The sequence below is a fragment of the Myotis nattereri genome (genome assembly GCF_964212035.1).
Source record: "Myotis nattereri genome assembly, chromosome: 9".
Lineage (NCBI taxonomy): Eukaryota > Metazoa > Chordata > Mammalia > Chiroptera > Vespertilionidae > Myotis > Myotis nattereri.
In genome coordinates, this window is record NC_138084.1 from 4467534 (window position 1) to 4486830 (window position 19297).

Here is a 19297-nt window from a genome sequence, read left to right on the forward strand (position 1 = left end):
CGCAGCCGCAGCCGCGCCCCCACGTTCGGCGCCTGAGTCAGGCCGCGCGGGGCGGGAGCCGGGAGGCGGCGCCGCGCCCGACCCGACCCGGAGGCGGCACCAGGAAGCGCCGCCCCGGCCCGAGCCGCCATGTAACCGGCGCCCGGAGCCCGCCCGGAGCCGACAGCGCGGGCCCCAGCGACCCGCCCGCCATGGGGGACGAGGACGAGGACGAGGGCTGCGCCGTGGAGCTGCGGATCACGGAAGGTGGGGCCGGGCGGCCGGGGACAACGGGGAGGGGTGATGGTGCCGGGGCCCGGGGAGGGGTCATGCACCGGCTGGGCTCATGCGTCCCCTGTGCCCACAGCCAACCTGACCGGGCACGAGGAGAAGGTGAGCGTGGAGAACTTCGAGCTGCTGAAGGTGCTGGGCACGGGAGGTGAGGACCCCCACCCGCCGGCAGATGTCCCAGGGACGGTGCCCTGGGCGTCCCCACGGGCACACCCGCCTGGGCCTGGGCCAGGCAACCGGCTATGCCCCCCACCCTTTCCTGGCCCCGCCCTGCGGGCCCCGCCCTGCTGTGCCCGGGTTTGCATCCCACTCTCAGGGCCTCTCCTCCCCTCAAGGGCCTCCCGAGTTTGTCAACACCCTTGGGTGCTTGCAGCCCTCTGAGCGGTTAGCAGTGCTCCTCTCCTGGCTGTGTGTGAGAGCCCTCTCCCCGCTTTGCAAACTCCCAGCTCAGGTTTGCACATCCCTTCCCTGTCCGCCTGCACCTCTGCCTCCCTCCTGGGATTTGCATCCTCTCAAATCAGTCTGATCTTCCACAGGTTTGCACATGCCCCGCCCCCACTTGCTCTGCAGGCCTCCTGGAGCTGCAGGCCCCCCAGCTGGTTTGCACACCCCCTCCCCGCCTTTGCTGAGCACCCTCCTGGTGCTGTGCACCTTTCCCTTCCTCTCACCCAGCTCTTTCCTCCAATTTGCACACCCTTCTGGGTTGGCATCGTTCCCACATCCACCAGTCTGTACCACCCTTCTGCTCACGGCCTACCTCCTGCCCACTCCCTGCTCCCACAGCCTACGGGAAGGTGTTCCTGGTGCGGAAGGCGGGCGGGCACGACTCAGGGAAGCTGTATGCCATGAAGGTGCTGCGCAAGGCCGCACTGGTGCAGCGCGCCAAGACGCGGGAGCACACGCGGACGGAGCGCTCCGTGCTGGAGCTGGTGCGCCAGGCACCTTTCCTGGTCACGCTGCACTACGCCTTCCAGACCGATGCCAAGCTACACCTCATCCTGGGTAAGGGCGGGCACCTGCCAACCTTGGGGACCAGGAAGCGGTTGGGGCCACTCGCGGGGACTGCTTCCCAACCTCCACTCTACCCCCCAGACTATGTGAACGGGGGCGAGATGTTCACCCACCTCTACCAGCGCCAGCACTTCAAGGAGGCTGAGGTGCGCGTGTATGCGGGCGAGATCGTGCTGGCGCTCGAACACCTGCACAAGGTGGGTGAGGACCTGCCACATGCCTGTTGCCATGGGCAATGGTCTGGGCCTCCTAAAGGGCCTCCAAACAGGACCGCCGCAGGGCTCGCTCTCCCTGGGCCTTCTGGGGGCGGGAAGGGGGGCCTCCTGGAGGGAAGGCCGCAGCCCGCCTGGTGGGGTCTTCCCTGGCGCCTCCAAGGGGCTTTCCTCTCACAGGGAACTCGGGGTTGCCTTCTGGGGCCGTGTTCACAGAACTTCCTCAATCCGAGACCTGGGCTTCTGAAGCTGTTCTGAAATGGGGCTCTTCACACAGGCTTTCCTGTGTCTGGGACCTTGGGGTCTGCTCCCCGGGAGTCCCCCATGGAGTCCTCCTTCCTTGTTTTTGCCTCTTAAATGGCCTATTGGGTCCAGTGACTCAGTCCCCCCCAGCCCATTCCTGCCCTGGAGATCCCCGTCTCCTGAGCAGCGACCTGTGTGTGTGTGTGTGTGTGGGGGGGGGGGGGGCGGGGGAGGAGGCTCAGGGCCCCTCTTGTCCTGCCAGCTGGGCATCATCTACCGAGACCTGAAGCTGGAGAACGTGCTGCTGGACTCCGAGGGCCACATCGTGCTCACAGACTTCGGGCTGAGCAAGGAGTTCCTGACGGAGGAGGTGAGTGAAGGCCACCTCGCATCCTGCACCCCAGGCAAGCCACCTCCTCCCTGCTCCGGCTCCGGGCCTGGCTCTGCGTTTCTCGGGGTGCAGAGGGAGACAGCCCCACACCCTGCGCTCCGGAAGCTCCCACGGCTCCAACCCGCATAGCCTTGGGAGTTGCTGGGTGTCCAAAATGCGTCCTCTTGCCCTCCCAGAAAGAGCGGACCTTCTCCTTCTGTGGCACCATCGAGTACATGGCCCCCGAAATCATCCGCAGCAAGTCGGGGCATGGCAAGGTGGGTTGGCAGGGCAGTGGGGGGTGGGTGGGGTGAGGCCGGGGCGGCCGCGGGCCCTCACCTTGGCTGGGCCCCGGCAGGCTGTGGACTGGTGGAGCCTGGGCATCCTGGTCTTTGAGCTGCTGACGGGGGCCTCGCCCTTCACGCTGGAGGGCGAGAGGAACACGCAGGCAGAGGTGTCCCGGTGAGTGGGGCTGGAGGCAGTGAGTGGGACTGGATGCGGGAGGAGGGGCAGCTGAGGTGGCTGGGCAGGGCTGTGGGCGGGGCTCGCTGCCCCTGACGCCCCCCAAATCCTCCCAGACGGATCCTGAAGTGCTCCCCTCCCTTCCCCTCTCGGATCGGGCCAGTGGCGCAGGACCTGCTGCAGCGGCTACTTTGCAAGGACCCCCGGAAGCGGCTGGGTGCGGGGCCCCAGGGGGCACAGGAGGTCAAGAGCCACCGTTTCTTCCAGGTGAGGCTTCTGAGCGCCCCCACCTCTCTGCACATACCCAGCGGGGCTGCTGCTCTGGGCTCGGGGATACTGGAGGGATGTCTGAGATTGGCCAATTTCACTTGATTTAGAAGAATCCTGCCCGGCTGGTGTGGCTCAGTGGTTGAGCGTGGACCTATGAACCAGGAGATCATGGTTCAATTCCCCGTCAGGGCACATGCCCGTGTTGCACATTCAATCCCCAGTAGGGGGCGTGCAGGAGGCAGCCGATCAATGATTCTCATCATTGATGTTTCTCATCCTCTCCTTTCCTCTCTGAAATCAACAAAAATATATTAATATATATATATTTTTTAATGTATTATTGATTTTTTACAGAGAGGAAGGGAAAGGGATAGAGAGTTAGAAACATCGATGAGAGAGAAACATCGACCAGCCGCCTCCTGCACACCTCCCACTGGGGATGTGCCCGCAACCGAGGCACATGCCCCTGATGGGAATCGAACCTGGGACCTTTCAGTCTGCAGGCAGACGCTCTATCCACTGAGCCAAACCAGTTTGGCTAATATTTTTTAAAAAGAAAAAATCTCCAGATTAGGGAAGCAGGCTTATCTTCCCACCCATCTCTAGTGAAACTTGGGAGATGTGTGTTCCTGGGGGAAAGAATTCTAGGTTCATCGACTGTCAGGACTGCCAGGGACTTGGGAATGGATTCGTTAGTCCTTTCATTGGACAGGTTCAGAGAAGGGAGGTGACCCACCCAGGATCGTACAGTGAACGTGTGGAACCAGACACAGACCCCACGTCTCCTGTCAGCCTAAATCAGCACTAAAAGCCACACTATGGCTCTTAGCACCCACCCAGGCGTTTTGTTCATTGTCCCTGTACAGTCCGTGTGCCTGTACTTAGATGGCCGGTCAGTTAGTCATGTGGGTTTTATTTATTTGCTAGGAGCATATGCAGGTTAGAGTGCAGAGCAGAGTGAATTTGTCTCCGTGTGAGACCTCTCTGGTGGGTGCTCTGCATGGCCAGTGTCAGTGCCTAGCAGGATCCTGTAACAGTGAACACCTACTGTGTGTCATCCTGCCGGGGCTGACCAGCAACCCTGAGCGACGGATGAATGATTACTCTGACACAGGTTTGCTGTGAAAGAGAGGGCTAAGGGACTGCCTGGCTATAGGAACCAAACAGCCTTGTTCGCCTGCCTCTTCAGGCTTTTATTGTGACAGTGGTTTGGGATAAAGTTTTTTGTTTTTTTTTTAAATATATTTTATTGATTTTTTACAGAGAGGAAGGGAGAGGGATAGAGAGTTAGAAACATCGATGAGAGAGAAACATTGATTCAGCTGCCTCCTGCACACTCCCCACTGGGGATGTGCCTGCAACCAAGGTACATGCCCTTGACCGGAATTGAACCTGGGACCCTTCAGTCCGCAGGCCGACGCTCTATCCACTGAGCCGAACCTGTTAGGGCACGGGATAAAGTTTATCGTTTAGATACAATCAGTAGGGGAAGTAATCATGTATCTGGAGTGTCCTTTAAGCAAGGACACCTAAAGATTAAGCGTAAAGATTCCGATGAACACCAGAGGGTCCGCATGTGCACAGACTTGTTAGGAAAGGTCAAGGAACAATTGGGGGCGGCCTTCAGCCAACTCCCCTTTTCAGAATTTCCTCCTTACAAACTTCCCAGCCAAGTCTCATGCTTCCCTACATCAGCCCTTTGCTTGCATTATTTCACGTAACCCTCAGAACCATCTTCTTTATTCCCATCTTTTTAATATGTTTTTATTGATTTCAGAGAGAGAGGTAGGGAGAGGGAGAGAGAGACAGAAACATCAATGATGAGAGAGAATTATCGATTGGCTGCCTCCTGCACGCCCCCTACTTGGGATGGAGCCTGCAACCTGGGCATGTGCCCTGACTTGGAATTGAACTGTGACCTCCTGGTTCATGGATTGATGCTCAACCACTGAGACCATTCCCCCCTTTATAGATGAGGAAACTGAGGTTCAGAGAGGTTAAGTAACTTCCCAAGATCGCCCAGCCCGGAAGGGGTGGAGCACAGATTCAAACCTCCGTCTGGGCGACTTGGAGGCCCTTGTCTTTTGTTTACACGTGGGCACCAGATTTGCCACTCATCTGACGTAACGCAAGCACCCGGGCATTTGTGGTGGGGCGGGCACTCGGTCACCCTTTTACGAGTGTCATCTCCTTACGTCTTCCCTCAAGTACCTGCCTAGAAGGGCCCTGGGAAATGCTTTCTCAGACGGGAACCTAAGTCTGCAGTGAAGGCGTCGCTTTGTAGGGGAAGCGGCTGAGCCAGTGTCTGTTTCCTTAAGTGAATTCCTCAACCCTCCTGAGTGCATGCTGGGCCCTGGGTGCTGGGAGTGGGTTGACCAGTAGCCATTCCAGAGAGACCCCAAGGTCTTTGAGGCTTGATGCTCAGAAGGGGTGTTCCCCTCACTCCCCCTTCTCTCAAGGCAGCCTCTTTGGTGCTGACAACGCTGAGGTCTCTGGTGGCAGAACTGGGGCCTTCAAGTCTAGGTCAGGCTTCTTGGCTTCACGCGACAAAAAGTCCAATTCAGAAATGGTGATATCCATGGAGTAGAGTTTAGTGCTAACAGGTATTAGAATGCCCAGTCGTCTAAACAAGATAGAGGGTTATTTACTTATTTATTTTCTTACATAAAAGAAATCTAGAGGTTGGCAGGCCGGAGCTGCTATGGTGTCTTCCTGGGTCCAAGTTTGTTTTTTTTTAAGGCCCCTCCATTTTTAGCATGTAGCCTCCATCCCCAGGTTTGCCTCATGGTCCAATATGACTGCTGAGCACTTGCCATCCAGGCTGATAGCCAGGCAGGAAGCAGGGAGGAGGAGGGGAAGGGCCAAAAGGGCATTTGCCAACTGTCCACCCTCCTCTTGAGGATCTTTTCCTTGATTCCTAGCTCACAATATTTGCTTGCAAGTTATCGGTCACTCCTAACTATAAGGAAGTGTGTAAAATATTGTCTTAGTTTGCACATTGCTTCCTGGGCTTGAATCGGGGCTATGGAACCAAGGAAGACAGGGAACATGAATGTTGCGCAGGCGATGGACAGGCTCTGCCACACTAGCTTACGTATAAAAGGGCATGCTTTAGCTCCCACAAGGGAAAAATTGAAGGAAAAGTGGTCTGACTTCAGGTCAGGCTGCATCCAGGTGCTGAGCCTACATCATCAGGAATCTCTCTGTCTCTCGGTCCTGCTTTTCTGTGCAGGGACTTCATCATCAGACCCCGAGGTTGTTCCCAGCAATTCCAGGCCCATATCCTCGAAGGTTGAAGTGTAATGGGGGGAAGAGAGTTGTTTTGCAAGCCACTTCTATTGAAAGTCCCAGAACTGACTGAGTGTGGTGGAGGGTGATTCTCCAAGGGAATAGGAATTGGGCGTCAAAGGGAGGGAAATAGAGGCTGAGGAGGCAAGAAGAACACCTTCCCCTCAAATGCAGGGTAGCCCGTTATTTCACTGAGGAGCTGAGCGGAGAGGGTGGCCTGAGCGGAGAGGGGTTCCCCCGCCTGCCCTGTGGTCCTCAGTCTCTCATTTCTTCTTTCCAGGGTCTGGATTGGGCTGCTCTGGCTGCCAGAAAGATTCCAGCTCCATTCCGACCCCAGATCCGCTCAGAGCTGGATGTGAGCAACTTCGCAGAAGAGTTTACTCGGCTGGAGCCCGTCTACTCCCCGGCTGGCAGCCCCCCATCTGGGGACTCGCGCATCTTCCAGGTGAGTGAGCCAGCCTCGCCCTGGCTGACCCGTGGGCACTACATACACCGCGTGCCTGGTCAGGACTCGGCATCTCCCCTCAGACCTCTCTACTTGTGGGGACCTGGAGTTGCCAGTCATGGAGACCACCATGGCAGGACACGTCTTTGAACTTCATGGTTTATCTTTAGATTTCACATTAATTTTCCTTTTACTCCATCATAACTCTTTATTGGTACATAAAAATATCATTTTAAATTATCCACTTGCTTAAGTAGACACCTAGGAAGAGAGGCCATATTTATCCTGTGGCTTTGATGCCCATTGGCATACCGTATCACATTCCTGGGGGCACAGACCCCTCTACTGAATTTTAGAAGGTTAGGTCTGTTGGACAAGGCTAACCTCCTCTGCTCAGGATTCGAGGCCCTGCACCGTGTGGTCCTGCTCTGACCCGAGCCTCAGCGCTCGCTATCGTCCCACCTGGTGCTGTAGCCGTAATGGACTGTCAGAGGTTCCACCACGCACCCCTGTGCCATAGCCCATGCAGTGCCCTCCCCCTGGGGTGCCCTCCCCACTGCTGCTCACCTGGCAAGCTCCCGCGGACCTTTCTAGCCACGTTGGCCAGCGCTGCCCAGCGCTGCCCCAGGTGAAGGCTTCCCCACTCCCGTGGCCCGGGCTGCGCTTGCCTGTGCACCTGTCCCCTGCAGACAGCACCTTCTGAGCCGTTTGTCAGGTTGTGTCCTGGCAGCCCAACCGAGACTGCCTCCCCTGGTGCGAAGCTCCTGGAGGCGGGAACTGTTGTTTAATTTCCGCATCCCTGTGCCCAGTGTGGGGGCCTGGCCTGCAAGGCCTGGTCTACATCTATTAAATAAGAATAGGCCAGTGTCAACTACGAGAATCTCCTCTGTGAAGCTCCACGAGATAGCTCTGTGCTTGAGCGTCTCTCGATCCGTTGTCTCACGGTTCTGAGAAAGTTCTTTCTTGCGAATGGATGGTCACTCTCATTCATTCCTTCCTTCATTCATTCCAGGACTCAGAAATACTGGTATGTGTTGAATGCCTACAGTGTGCCAGGCACCGATCTGGGCCCTGGGATGAACCTAACAGGAAGTGACCCCACCCAGGTGGAGCTTGCCTGCTAGCGCACAGGGGGCTGCATGTTTAGCAGAAACACAGATTACCCTGAGACGCCCTTGAAGGGGCAGGACGTGGTCCTTAGGAAAGGCAACGTGGTAACTGGTTTCGCTTTACATTGCCTCAGAGCTCCCTCCTCGCAGAGGAGGCCACAGTTTGATTTGAGAGGAAGGAATAAAGACTTTTTGTCCCGTGGGCACAGCTGAAGGTTCATAAGTGAAACGGGTGTGATGCCAGGTCACAGTCCTTTCACGCACTGCCCATCCTTCTCTGGGCCACTACATTGCGCCAGGCGATGCCCTTCAAGGCTGCATCCAGGTGCTGAGCCTATGTCATTAGGAATCTCTTTGCCTCTTGGTTCACCTTTTCTGCACGGGCACTTCATCCTTAGACCCTCAGGTTGTCCCAGCAATTCTGGGCCCACATCCTCTGAGATTTAAGTGTAATGGGGGGGGGGGGCGCAGAGAGTTCTGTTACTGTAATGAGAAAGGTGGAGTCACAGACCGGTGGGGGACAGACATGATCATAGAACAAGTTGGAATAAAATGTCCACGCATCCTGTTGTGTCAGGACGAAAAAGCAACACCCCCCCCATCCCCCACCCCTGGTCTGGGGTCTTCCTCTGCCTGCCCTCCTCCTGGCCAGGTCTGGCCCTTCCAGGAAATCCCCCCTGCACCTCCAGCCCCCCATTCCCATCCGCCCCTGACCCACCTCCATCCCCAACCAGGGATACTCCTTCGTGGCACCGTCCATCCTGTTTGACCACAATAACGCTGTGATGACTGATGTGCTCGAAGCACCTGGCACTGGAGACCGGCCGGGGAGGGCAGCGGTGGCCCGGAGCGCCATGATGCAGGTAGGGAGGCCGGGCGCGGTGTGACGGCGGCGGTGAAATCCGGGACCTCTGTGAGATGGGGTGCGGCGTGGCCTCCAGGCTCCCAGGTAGGACCGCTGATGCGCCCTGTGCCCGCAGGACTCGCCCTTCTTCCAGCAGTACGAGCTGGACCTGCGGGAGCCTGCGCTGGGCCAGGGCAGCTTCTCCGTGTGTCGCCGCTGCCGCCAGCGCCAGGGCGGCCAGGAGTTCGCAGTCAAGATCCTCAGCCGCAGGTGGGCTGGCCTGGGGCGGGCGGGCCTGGGGCGGGCCGGGCGGGCAGGGAACCTGGGTCCGGGCGGGCGAGGCCCCAGGCCGTCCCTCCTGACCTACCTGCCCGCCCCCAGGCTGGAGGCGAACACGCAGCGCGAAGTGGCCGCCCTGCGGCTGTGCCAGTCGCACCCCAACGTGGTGAAGCTGCACGAGGTGCATCAGGACCAGGTGGTGCCTGCAGTCTGGGATGCAGGGAGCCGCGGGGGGAGGGGGGAGGGGGGAGGAGCCGGGGCGGGGCTTGAGGGAGCCGTGGGCGGGGCCGGGGGGCCTGGGCGGGTTTGAGGGGGGTAGGCCTGGAGGACTGGAAGCCCAGCTAAGGATGGTCGGGGGAATGAAATCTGAGGAGGGTGTGGAGGGGGGCAGGGTTAAGGGGGGCAAAGGGGCGGGGCCTGGAGGGCAGGCGGGGTGGTTCTCACGGGCTCGGACAAGTTCGAGGCCTGGGCTGGGGGCGGGGCCTGGCTTGCGGGGCTGCCAGGTCGGTCACCGGTGACCGTGGGCCGCCTGCTGCGCAGCTGCACACGTACCTGGTCCTGGAGCTGCTGCGGGGCGGGGAGCTGCTGGAGCACATCCGCAAGAAGCGGCACTTCAGCGAGTCCGAGGCGAGCCAGATCCTGCGGAGCCTGGTGTCCGCCGTGAGCTTCATGCACGAGGAGGCGGGCGTGGTGCACCGCGACCTCAAGCCCGAGGTGGGCGCGGAACCTCGGCAGCGGGGCGGCGGGTGGGGGTGGGGGGGGGGTGCGGAGGCCCCGAGGCCCGGTCCCTGACGCCCTCCGCCCGGTCACAGAACATCCTGTACGCCGATGACACTCCCGGGGCCCCGGTGAAGATTATCGACTTCGGGTTCGCGCGGCTGCGCCCGCAGAGCCCCGCGGGGCCCATGCAGACGCCCTGCTTCACGCTGCAGTACGCGGCGCCCGAGCTGCTGGCGCAGCAGGGCTACGACGAGTCCTGCGACCTCTGGAGCCTCGGCGTCATTCTGGTACGGGACGGGCCGGAGAGGGTCCAGGGCCGCCCAGTCTGAGGTCAGAGGTCTTCCTGATGAAGGGCAACAGGGGCGCCAGGGGCAGGGTCATCTTGGTGGGGGTGGCAGGCTTTGATATGAGGCTGGGGTCAGAGGTCGCCCTAACACGGAGGCAGGGTCGCACCGGTGCTGGGCTGGGGCATCTGAGTATTCCGGGTTGGAGATCAGGGTCATCGCCAGTGGGCCTAGGGGAGACCCTCCAGCAGAGGGTGGGTGGTCCAGGGGTGGGCCGAGAGGTCAGCCTCCTGGCCTCCCTGGGCCCGCAGCCTGGGCCGGTCTCACTCCCCGCCCCCCTCCGTCCCCCAGTACATGATGCTGTCCGGGCAGGTCCCCTTCCAGGGGGCCTCGGGCCAGGGCGGGCAGAGCCAGGCGGCCGAGATCATGTGCAAGATCCGCGAGGGGCGCTTCTCCCTCGATGGGGAGGCCTGGCAGAACGTGTCCGAGGAAGCCAAGGAGCTTGTCCGAGGTGCGGAGCCGGCACAGGCTGTCTCTGGGGAGGGGGCGGCCACGGGGTCGTGTTGGGTTGGGGATCATCCCTGGTCCCGGGTCCTGGTCAGGGGGCGGGTCGGGAGGCGAGTGCGGCTGTTCGGATCACACCCCACCCCGCGTCCAGGGCTCCTGACTGTGGACCCGGCCAAGAGGCTGAAGCTCGAGGGGCTGCGGGGCAGCTCGTGGCTGCAGGACGGCAGCGCGCGCTCCTCGCCCCCGCTCCGGACGCCGGACGTGCTGGAGTCCTCGGGGCCGGCCGTGCGCTCCGGTCTCAACGCCACCTTCTTGGTAAGAGCGGGCCCGCGGGTGGGTGTGGGGTGGACGGGCCTGGAGAGGCGGGACCCGCGGGTGGGTGTGGGGTGGACGGGCCTGGAGAGGCGGGGCCCGCGGGTGGGTGTGGGGTGGACGGACCTGGAGAGGCGGGGCCCGCGGGTGGGTGTGGGGTGGACGGGCCTGGAGAGGCGGGGCCCGCGGGTGGGTGTGGACGGGCCTGGAGAGACGGGGCCCGCGGGTGGGTGTGGGGTGGACGGGCCTGGAGAGGCGGGACCCGCGGGTGGGTGTGGGGTGGACGGGCCTGGAGAGGCGGGGCCCGCGGGTGGGTGTGGGGTGGACGGGCCTGGAGAGGCGGGGCCCGCGGGTGGGTGGGGGGTGGACGGACCTGGAGAGGCGGGGCCCGCGGGTGGGTGGGGGGTGGACGGACCTGGGGAGGCGGGACCCGCGGGTGGGTGTGGGGTGGACGGACCTGGAGAGGCGGGGCCCGCGGGTGGGTGTGGGGTGGACGGACCTGGAGAGGCGGGGCCCGCGGGTGGGTGTGGGGTGGACGGACCTGGAGAGGCGGGGCCCGCGGGTGGGTGTGGGGTGGACGGACCTGGAGAGGCGGGGCCCGCGGGTGGGTGTGGGGTGGACGGACCTGGAGAGGCGGGACCCGCGGGTGGGTGTGGGGTGGACGGACCTGGAGAGGCGGGACCCGCGGGTGGGTGGGGGGTGGACGGACCTGGAGAGGCGGGGCCCGCGGGTGGGTGTGGGGTGGACGGACCTGGAGAGGCGGGACCCGCGGGTGGGTGGGGGGTGGACGGACCTGGGGAGGCGGGCCCACGGGTGGGTGGGGGGTGGACGGACCCTGGGAGGCGGGGCCTGTGGGGGGCTTGGATCTCCACGCCCTGGAAGGTGCGGTGCGTGAACTGAGTCCTGGTCTCTGGCCGTTTGGGGCCTGACCTTCGAGGTGCTGGAGGTCGGAGGCCCATTGGCCTTGACCTGGTGGCTCGGAGGGGGGTTCCGGGAAGGGGGAAGGGGGAGGCCCCGGTGGCGGGACTCACGCCCCGTGTCTGGCAGGCCTTCAACCGGGGCAAGCGCGAGGGCTTCTTCCTGAAGAGCGTGGAGAACGCGCCGCTGGCCAAGCGGCGGAAACTGAAGCTGCGGAGCGCCGCCGCCTCCCGCCGGGCCTCCCCGGTGCCCGCCGCCCCGGGCCGGGCCCCCGCGGCCAAGGGAGCCCCGCGCCGAGCCAACGGCCCCCTGCCCTCCTCCTAGCCCCGCCACTGTGACCCCTTCCCGCAGGGGCCGGACCTGGCCCCGGCTCTCCGGCTCCACTCCCCGCCCCCACTCCCAGACAGAGCAGAAGTATTTTTATAAGCAGAGAATTTTTTATGTCTTACCAGATAGAGATGCAGGAGGGGGGCTGCAGGGGAGCGGTGTGGGGCCTGCGGAGATGCCTGGGGGGGGGGGGGGCTGCTCCCGCAGGGAAGGCTCCTCCCATTTCTAAGCACTGAGGCGCCCCTGGGAGAAGCTGGGCCTCTCCCTGTCCTTCCCCGAGGCCCTCAAGCTGTCACTTTATGAATTGTCTGTGCAATTACGTCCACCAAAGACCTGTGTTGGGGGTCCAGGGAGAGGCCTGGGGGACCCCCTGAAGCATTATTGCCTCACTTGTGTCACCTGCTTCTCTCCTATTGGGGCTAAGGAAGGAGTAGGCGACCCCCTGAAGGGGAGGCCCCGTCTTACCCCCCCCCCCCCCACTTTGGCACAGCTGCCCCTGGCAGGGGTGGGGTGGGGTGGGGTGGTTTGGGGTTTGGGCATCCCCAGTCACTGCCTCAGCTCCTCTGGGAGGCTGTGCCTTTGACATTAAAATAAAAACCCACCAGTGCTGTCTGTGGCATCTGCGTGTTGATGGGGTGTGTGGGGCAGAGTCTTGGGGCAGGCAGACTAACAGCCAGTGGGGCCTGGGGCGGACCTTCTTGGCAAGAGGATTCCTTCTTTGTCCTTGGCTTTTGCTGTGAGCTGTGGGGGACCAGTCATCTTGGGTGTCTATCTGGACAGCTCTGCCACGTGCATCTACAGTTCTCTTGGTTATAAGTAACAGAAAACCCACCCTAAACTTCCTTCAGAAGAACAGGAATTTTAGGCTCTTGTAATTACTCAACCCAGGGTTGGCTTCAGGAAAGGTCTGATCCAGGTGCAAATGTGATCAGGACTTATCTCCCCAGTCAGCTTTCTATCCTGTTTTCTTGGTGTTTTGCAGTCTGGGCGGGGGTGGGGTGGGATGGGGTGGGGTGTCTTTTGGTCCTGAGATGGGTTCCAGGTGCTCCAGGGGTGGGATGTACTGTTGAAAGCTTTGTTTCTGTCGTAAATGCGGCAGAGACAGGCAAGTTTGTACATACATCCGTGCATTAGAATATGCCATATTATTCACCCATTTAAGAGGACAACTCAATGGTTTTTAGGGTATTCGAACTGTGCAACCATCTCCACAATCTAATTTTAGAACAGTTTTGTCACCTCCCAAAGTAGTCACTCCCCACTTCCCCTCAACACCCCAGCCCTGGGCAACCTCTCATCGAAGCCCTGTCTCTATAGATTTGCCTACAGACTTTGATACACACTTTGAATTAGACTTTCAAATAACCACTAGTATCTATTGCACTGACATAGTCTCAGAAGCAGGATATGAACAGGTCCCCTGTCATCCTATGGTCACAGCACTGAGTATTCTCATTTTGAAACCTATGCTAATCTGATGGATGAGAAATAGTTTTTCATTTTCCATTTCCTTGTCCTTCATCCCACATGAGTCACAACCACTGTAAGAAAGGTGTCCCGGCCTCATTTCATGGTGAAGGAGCTGGGCTCACAGGTTGGGAATGACACAAAGAGGGAGTCTGGTGGGTTGGGAAGGGCTGGGGCGCAGAAGAACGAGCCGGCTCTGGGTGGTCCCACCTCTGCTCCGTGTGGTCACTGCAGGGAGAGACAGATGTGACCTGGGCTGAAGGCTGCACAGGGTGTGGACAGCAGAGTGCCGGGAGCCCGGAGGCAGGGAGTGGGGAGGCTGGAGGCAGGGGGTGGGGAGGCTGGAGGAAGGGAGGGTACTGGCAGTCTGCTTCTCCACCTTGACTTTGGCCTCTGACCAGCCCAGCCCAGCCCGTCCTCTTTCAGGACAGCCTCAAACGGCCTCTAATTCTACTCTTAGAAAGGCCTTGGAGAGCAGCTCGGGCTCCTGGCTCTGTTGACATGCTGATGCCCCCGAGAGGGCTTGACTGCCCTGAACACCTCCCAAGCTCACTAACCTCCGTTAGAACTGAAGTCGGGGTGCCGCTTTCTGCCTGTACTCTGTACAACCAGCCTTTGACTCTGGGCAAGTTGTCCCTCACTGTTCCCTGGGGCTCTCTGAGAATATTCCACAGTGATGCAGTCGGGATTGCAAACAGTGGCTGCCTGTGCCTGGCATACAGAGACTTTTTTTGGTAGCACATGTTTTAAAATGAGAAAGTGCACATAAAACTCTGGATGTTTGACTTTTATTGATAAATTGCAAGGGCTGGCAGCCGTGGGACAGTCTCTATGCATGGCCTAATCAGCTGGAGCAGAAACGTGTGGCCACAGAGACAGGGCCTCTGCTTTCTAGTTTGCCACAGTCTCCACCACTCCCTATCGCTCATGCCAGCTCTGTTCCATTTATTTCCCTGGACCCTCTAGTATTTGAGTCTGTAACTCCGATGTAAATAGTTTCCTTCCACATTTACGGCTGCACAAAAGTGGAGATTGTAAAATGTCAGAGATGCTCCATGAATCTTTTTTTGGTTACCAAATTTAAATTTAGTTTATATTTGTGAAAAGATAAACTTATGTGATTCCAAAGCCAAAGGAAATAAAAGAATCCACAGTGGCCCTAGCTGGTTTGGCTCAGTGGATAGAGTCTCGGCCTGCAGACTGAAAGGTCCCGGGTTTGATTCCAGTTAAGGGCACATGCCTGGGTTTCGGGATTGATCCCTAGTAGGGGGCGTGCAGGAGGCAGCCAATCAATGATTCCCTCTCATCATTGATGTTTCTATCTCTCTCCCTTCCTCTCTGAAATCAATAAAGATATATATTAGCCTAACTGGTTTGGCTCAGTGGATAGAGCGTCAGCCTGCAGACTGAAAGGTCCCGGGTTAGATTCCAGTCAAGGGCATGTACCTTGGTTGCGGGCACATCTCCAGTGAGGGGTGTGCAGGAGGCAGCTGATTGATGTTTCTCTCTCATCGATGTTTCTCTCTATTCCTCTCCCTTCCTCTCTGTAAAAAATCAATAAAATATATTAAAAAAAAAAAAGAATCCACAGTGAGAGATCTCCTTCCAGTGCCCTGGCCCTTTTGTTACCTGAGGCACCAATGGCAGCAGTCCTTGTATAGTCAAACCAGTATAATAATAGTAATAATAACAATAATAATATATTTTCAAAATATCCACCTCATAGAATGTTAACTTTAGAAAAAAATCAGAAACAAAAAGGGAAAAAAAGAAAGGAAAATCATGTGGGGCATTAGTCTCCATGGATAATTTGTTAGTTCACATTTTATGCATTCTCTTCCAGATTTTTCTTTTTTAAAAATATACTTTTATTGATTTCAGAGAGGAAGGGAGAAGGAGAGATAGAAACATCAATGATGAGAGAGAATCAGTGATGGGCTGCCTCCTGCATGCCCCCCACTGGGGATCGAGCCCGCAACCTGGGCATATGCCCTGATCGGAACCGAACTGTGACCTCCTGGTTCATAGGCTCAACCACTGAGCCACACTGGCTGGGCCAGATTTTTCTTTACTGATGGAGACTTTTAATGGAAATGGCATAAAACTGTAAACAGGTTATTACAGCCTGTCTTAAACTCAGAACTGAAATATGTCAATGACATTCCCATTGTATGGATATATTAGGATTTATTTGGACTGCTCTCTATTTTTGGCTACTTGCACTGTTGTCGGTTCCTGCTATTTTAAACAGTGCCGCACGAACATCCTTGTGCCTGCACCTTTGCTCACCTGTCCAAATATTTCCTTAGGATACGTTTCCTCCAAGTGGAATTAACAGCTACAGGATATGCCCACACAAGCACATTTTAAAGGCTTTGATATATATGATCAAACTGCCCTTTAGAGCGATCCTATCATTTTATATGACTTGCGGCAGCATGGACAAGATCCAAGACGTGCTGTCTCCTTGAGAATGAAATGATGCGTCTCCCCCGCCGAGTGTCCTTGCTCCTGCGCCTGCTCGCTTCCGGGCAGAGCTGCTGCTGGTCCCGAGGGCCTGTCCCGGCCTGGAGTCTGGCTGCAAATCCTGGCACTGCCCTCCCAGGTAGGCGGGGGACCGAGCCACTGGGGCTTGGGTCTCCCCTGCCTCTCGGTGAAGCGGGGCTCGAACAGCACCGCCTGGGAGAGGGGCGGAGCAGCAGGGCCCGGCGAGGCGCCCGCACACTGGGCGCCGCCACCAGTCGTTAAAAACTCAAGAGAAACGGGGGTATCAGGACTGGCCCAGGTCTGCTCCCCACAGCCACCCGCGTCTGGGCAAGAGGGAGGGGCACGCTTCCCCCTCCCGGCAGCTGGCAGCGCAGGGCCCTCCGCCCAGCTCCTCCCGAGGGTCCATCCCGGGCGGTGGGGACCCATGGCGCCCCGCCCCGCCGTCCACACGCGGAGTCTGTCTCGCAGCTTCCCCGGCCTGGCTCCTGGCGCAGCGTGGGCCGCGTGGGCACAAACCGGCCGGCTGGGAGTGGGTGGTGGTGGGAACGCACCCCGGGTGTGCATGGGGGTAAATGCGTGTGAGCACACGAAGGTGTGAGTGTGGGTGTAGGAGCGCGCATGTGAGCAAAGCGTTGTGCTGGCGAGTGTGTGAGTAGCCGCGAGCGTGCACTTGTGTGTGGTGAGTGTGGTGAGCGTGTGAGCCGGCACCCAGGGAGGCACGGAGCGCGGGGGAGAGGCTCCGGGGCAAAAGCCGTGTTCTTCCCGTTTGGGTGCCGCAGGGACTTGTGGGACTTTGTTGACCGCAGGGACTTGTGGGACTTCGTTCACCGCAGGGACTTGTGGGACTTTGTTGACCGCAGGGATTTGTGGGACTTTGTTGACCGCAGGGACTTGTGGGACTTTGTTGACCGCAGGGACTTGTGGGACGCAGACCTGGACCCAGGTGGATGGGCCTCGCCCCGTGCCAAGCCCGGCTCCCCCAGTTCTCAGCTGGGCCTGCCATTCCGTTGGGATGAAAACAAGGTGAGGGCTTCTCAGCAGGAAAAGCAAGGAGCCAGGGTCCACAGGTGGGTCTCCCAGCAGCCCCAGTGCTGGCAGCTGCCCGGCTGGGGCGGGAGGGGTGGCCACGGTGGAGCGCACACACCACCCCAGGCCAGAGCCAGAGCCAGAGCCAGAGCCAGAGCAGAGCCCTGGGGTGGGGGTGGGGGTTGTCTCCGCTGCTCCCCTCTTGGACCTCCCCGTCGCTCAGACTCCCCGGGGCCCAGGAGACAGCCATGCTGAGAGCGAGACTCGGACCCCGGAAACCACCGGCTGAGTGACAGCGGGGGGCACAGGTCCCTATGGAAGAGGCAGGTGGGTTCCGGGCCGTCCGTGTCCCGCTGAATCCCGTTTCTGGGGTGGGTTCGGGAATCGGCCTCAGTAACAAGCTTCCCTAAGGCAGGGTTTGGGCCACATGTCCGACCAACCCCCTGAACTCTCCTGACCGGGACCAAGGCCCCCAGAGGGGGAGGGGGGACTTACCCGCCGCCCCAGGGCTGCAGAAGGGCAGAGCCCGAGCTCCCGATGCCGCCTGCTCCCTGCTCACCGGCCGCGCTTGGTGCGATGTGGATCCTCCCACGGGACGCAGGCCCAGTTTCACGGTAGGAGCTCCCAGAAACCAGTCTCTACCGGCGGTTGTGGCCAGCGCCACTGTATTGGAGGAGGGTGTGCTGCGGGTAAGGGGTGTCTGCCATGCCCTCCCCATGTCTGTTATTTCCCCGCCCAGCGGGACCAGCAGGTGCCTGGCAGGGCCTGCTCACTGACAGACACCCCCGCAAACCTGCCACCGGCCGCGGGAGGCCACTGGGCAGAGGGCTGGGAGGAGCTGCCTCTGAGCCCCCGTCCCTTGGCACTGGCGGGTCAGTGGGCAGGAGTCCCAGATGCCACGCAGGTGGTGCTCTTCAGGCTTCCTCACCGGCTTTGGTGCCCGCTTCGCCCCTGCCCGAGGCTTAGGGCGCTGGGCGGGAGACCCGGGGAAGTGTCTTTAGCGGCCCATGGAAAGAGGAGGTGCTTTCAGGATATTTCCTTCAGCAACAAGGATAATCATGACCATGAACCCATTTATCGAGTCTCATGTGCCAGGCCCTGTGCTAAACCCCTTCTGTGCCGCCCCGATACAAGTCAATGCCATTATCACTGTTGTTGTCAGACAAATGATAGTAATTGTTAATGTTACTGGGCATGTGCCCTGTGCCAGGAGCCAGGCACGGGGCCCAGTGTTGTCCACAGGTAATTTTCACTTCATGAATAGGTTCTACATCATTGCCAGGTGTTATTGTTCCATTTCGGGGATGAGGAAAACGAGGTCAGAGGGGTAAACTGTCCAAGGTCACACGATGGCATCCAGGGAGGCCGGCCCCCGAACTTAGGTTTCTCTACTCCAGACCCTAAGCTCTTCATCACAATGTTACTCTGTCTCTCAGAGTTATCTCTTTAAGGCATTTCTAGCCCAGCCAGCGTGGCTCAGTGGTTGAGCATCGACCTATGAAACAGGAAGTCACAGTTCGATTCCCGGTCAGGGCACATGCCCGGGTTGCAGGCTTGATACCAAGTGTGGGGCGTGCAGGAGGCAGCCGATCAATGATTGTCTCTCATCATTGATGTTTCTATCTCTCTCTCCCTCTCAACTTCCTCTCTGAAAAAAATATGTGTGTGTGTGTGTGTGTGTGTGTGTGTCTGGGCTTTCTTTATTGGAGGCGGTCATGCCAGCTCAGAAAGGCAGACATGTCACAGCCTCTGTTGAAATCAGTCAGGCCAGGCATCACGTGACACCGTGGTGTTCTTCCTCCGAGCTCGCTTTCATTCTGATCAACAGCTTGGTTCCACCATGTGAACACGGTGGCCCGGGAACTCCAGAAACGGGGATTTAGAGTAAATTGTTTCGAGGAGAAAAGCAAACAACACAAACAAAGGGTGGGTGAGGGACAAGCTCTGTGCAAACCCAGGAGGCAAAGACCCTGCAGTCCCAGTCGACCTCCAGGGAGCGTTAGTCAGGCGGCCACTGCTTTACCGCATTACTGCGCGGCGGGCTCTGACAGCAGACTTGTTAAGGTGAGCACCACCACTCAGGGTCTCCTCTCAGGTGGAGAGTGGGCCCCCTCTTTTCATGATGCTGTAGCTACTGTTTCTGGACGTGTATCATTCTCTTCTTGGGACTCCCTCCTCACTCCCCCTCTTGACAAAAAAACAAAACCAGGCGAGAAATTAATCCGCGGCTCTATTTCTTTTCTTTCTTTCTTTTTATTTTTATTTTTTAATTATTTTTTATTTTTAAAATATATTTTATTGATTTTTTACAGAGAGGAAGGGAGAGATATAGAGAGTTAGAAACATCGATGAGAGAGAAACATCGATCAGCTGCCTCCTGCACACCTCCTACTGGGGATGTGTCCGCAACCCAGGTACATGCCCTTGACCGGAATCGAACCTGGGA

The 19297-nt window shown here is 58.8% G+C and overlaps 1 protein-coding gene across 2 annotated transcripts; it reads left to right on the top strand.

Moving 5' to 3' along the window:
- The first annotated feature begins 56 nt into the window (after positions 1-56).
- On the top strand, positions 57-12489 carry RPS6KA4 (ribosomal protein S6 kinase A4). 2 transcript variants are annotated; one of them, XM_081098923.1, is made up of 17 exons: positions 57-246; positions 347-372; positions 1054-1272; positions 1363-1478; positions 1999-2106; positions 2304-2384; positions 2465-2568; positions 2685-2835; positions 6407-6571; positions 8415-8543; positions 8661-8794; positions 8906-8999; positions 9344-9517; positions 9616-9810; positions 10159-10318; positions 10466-10629; positions 11674-12489. In XM_081098923.1, the coding sequence occupies exons 3-17, from the start codon at positions 1116-1118 to the stop codon at positions 11866-11868; spliced, it is 2127 nt and encodes a 708-aa protein (XP_080955049.1). In that variant the 5' UTR covers positions 57-246; positions 347-372; positions 1054-1115; the 3' UTR covers positions 11869-12489. The 2 variants fall into 2 exon arrangements, with proteins under 2 accessions (XP_080955049.1, XP_080955050.1); XM_081098924.1 differs by having other exon boundaries at positions 138-246; positions 347-418.
- The last annotated feature ends 6808 nt before the right edge of the window (positions 12490-19297 follow it).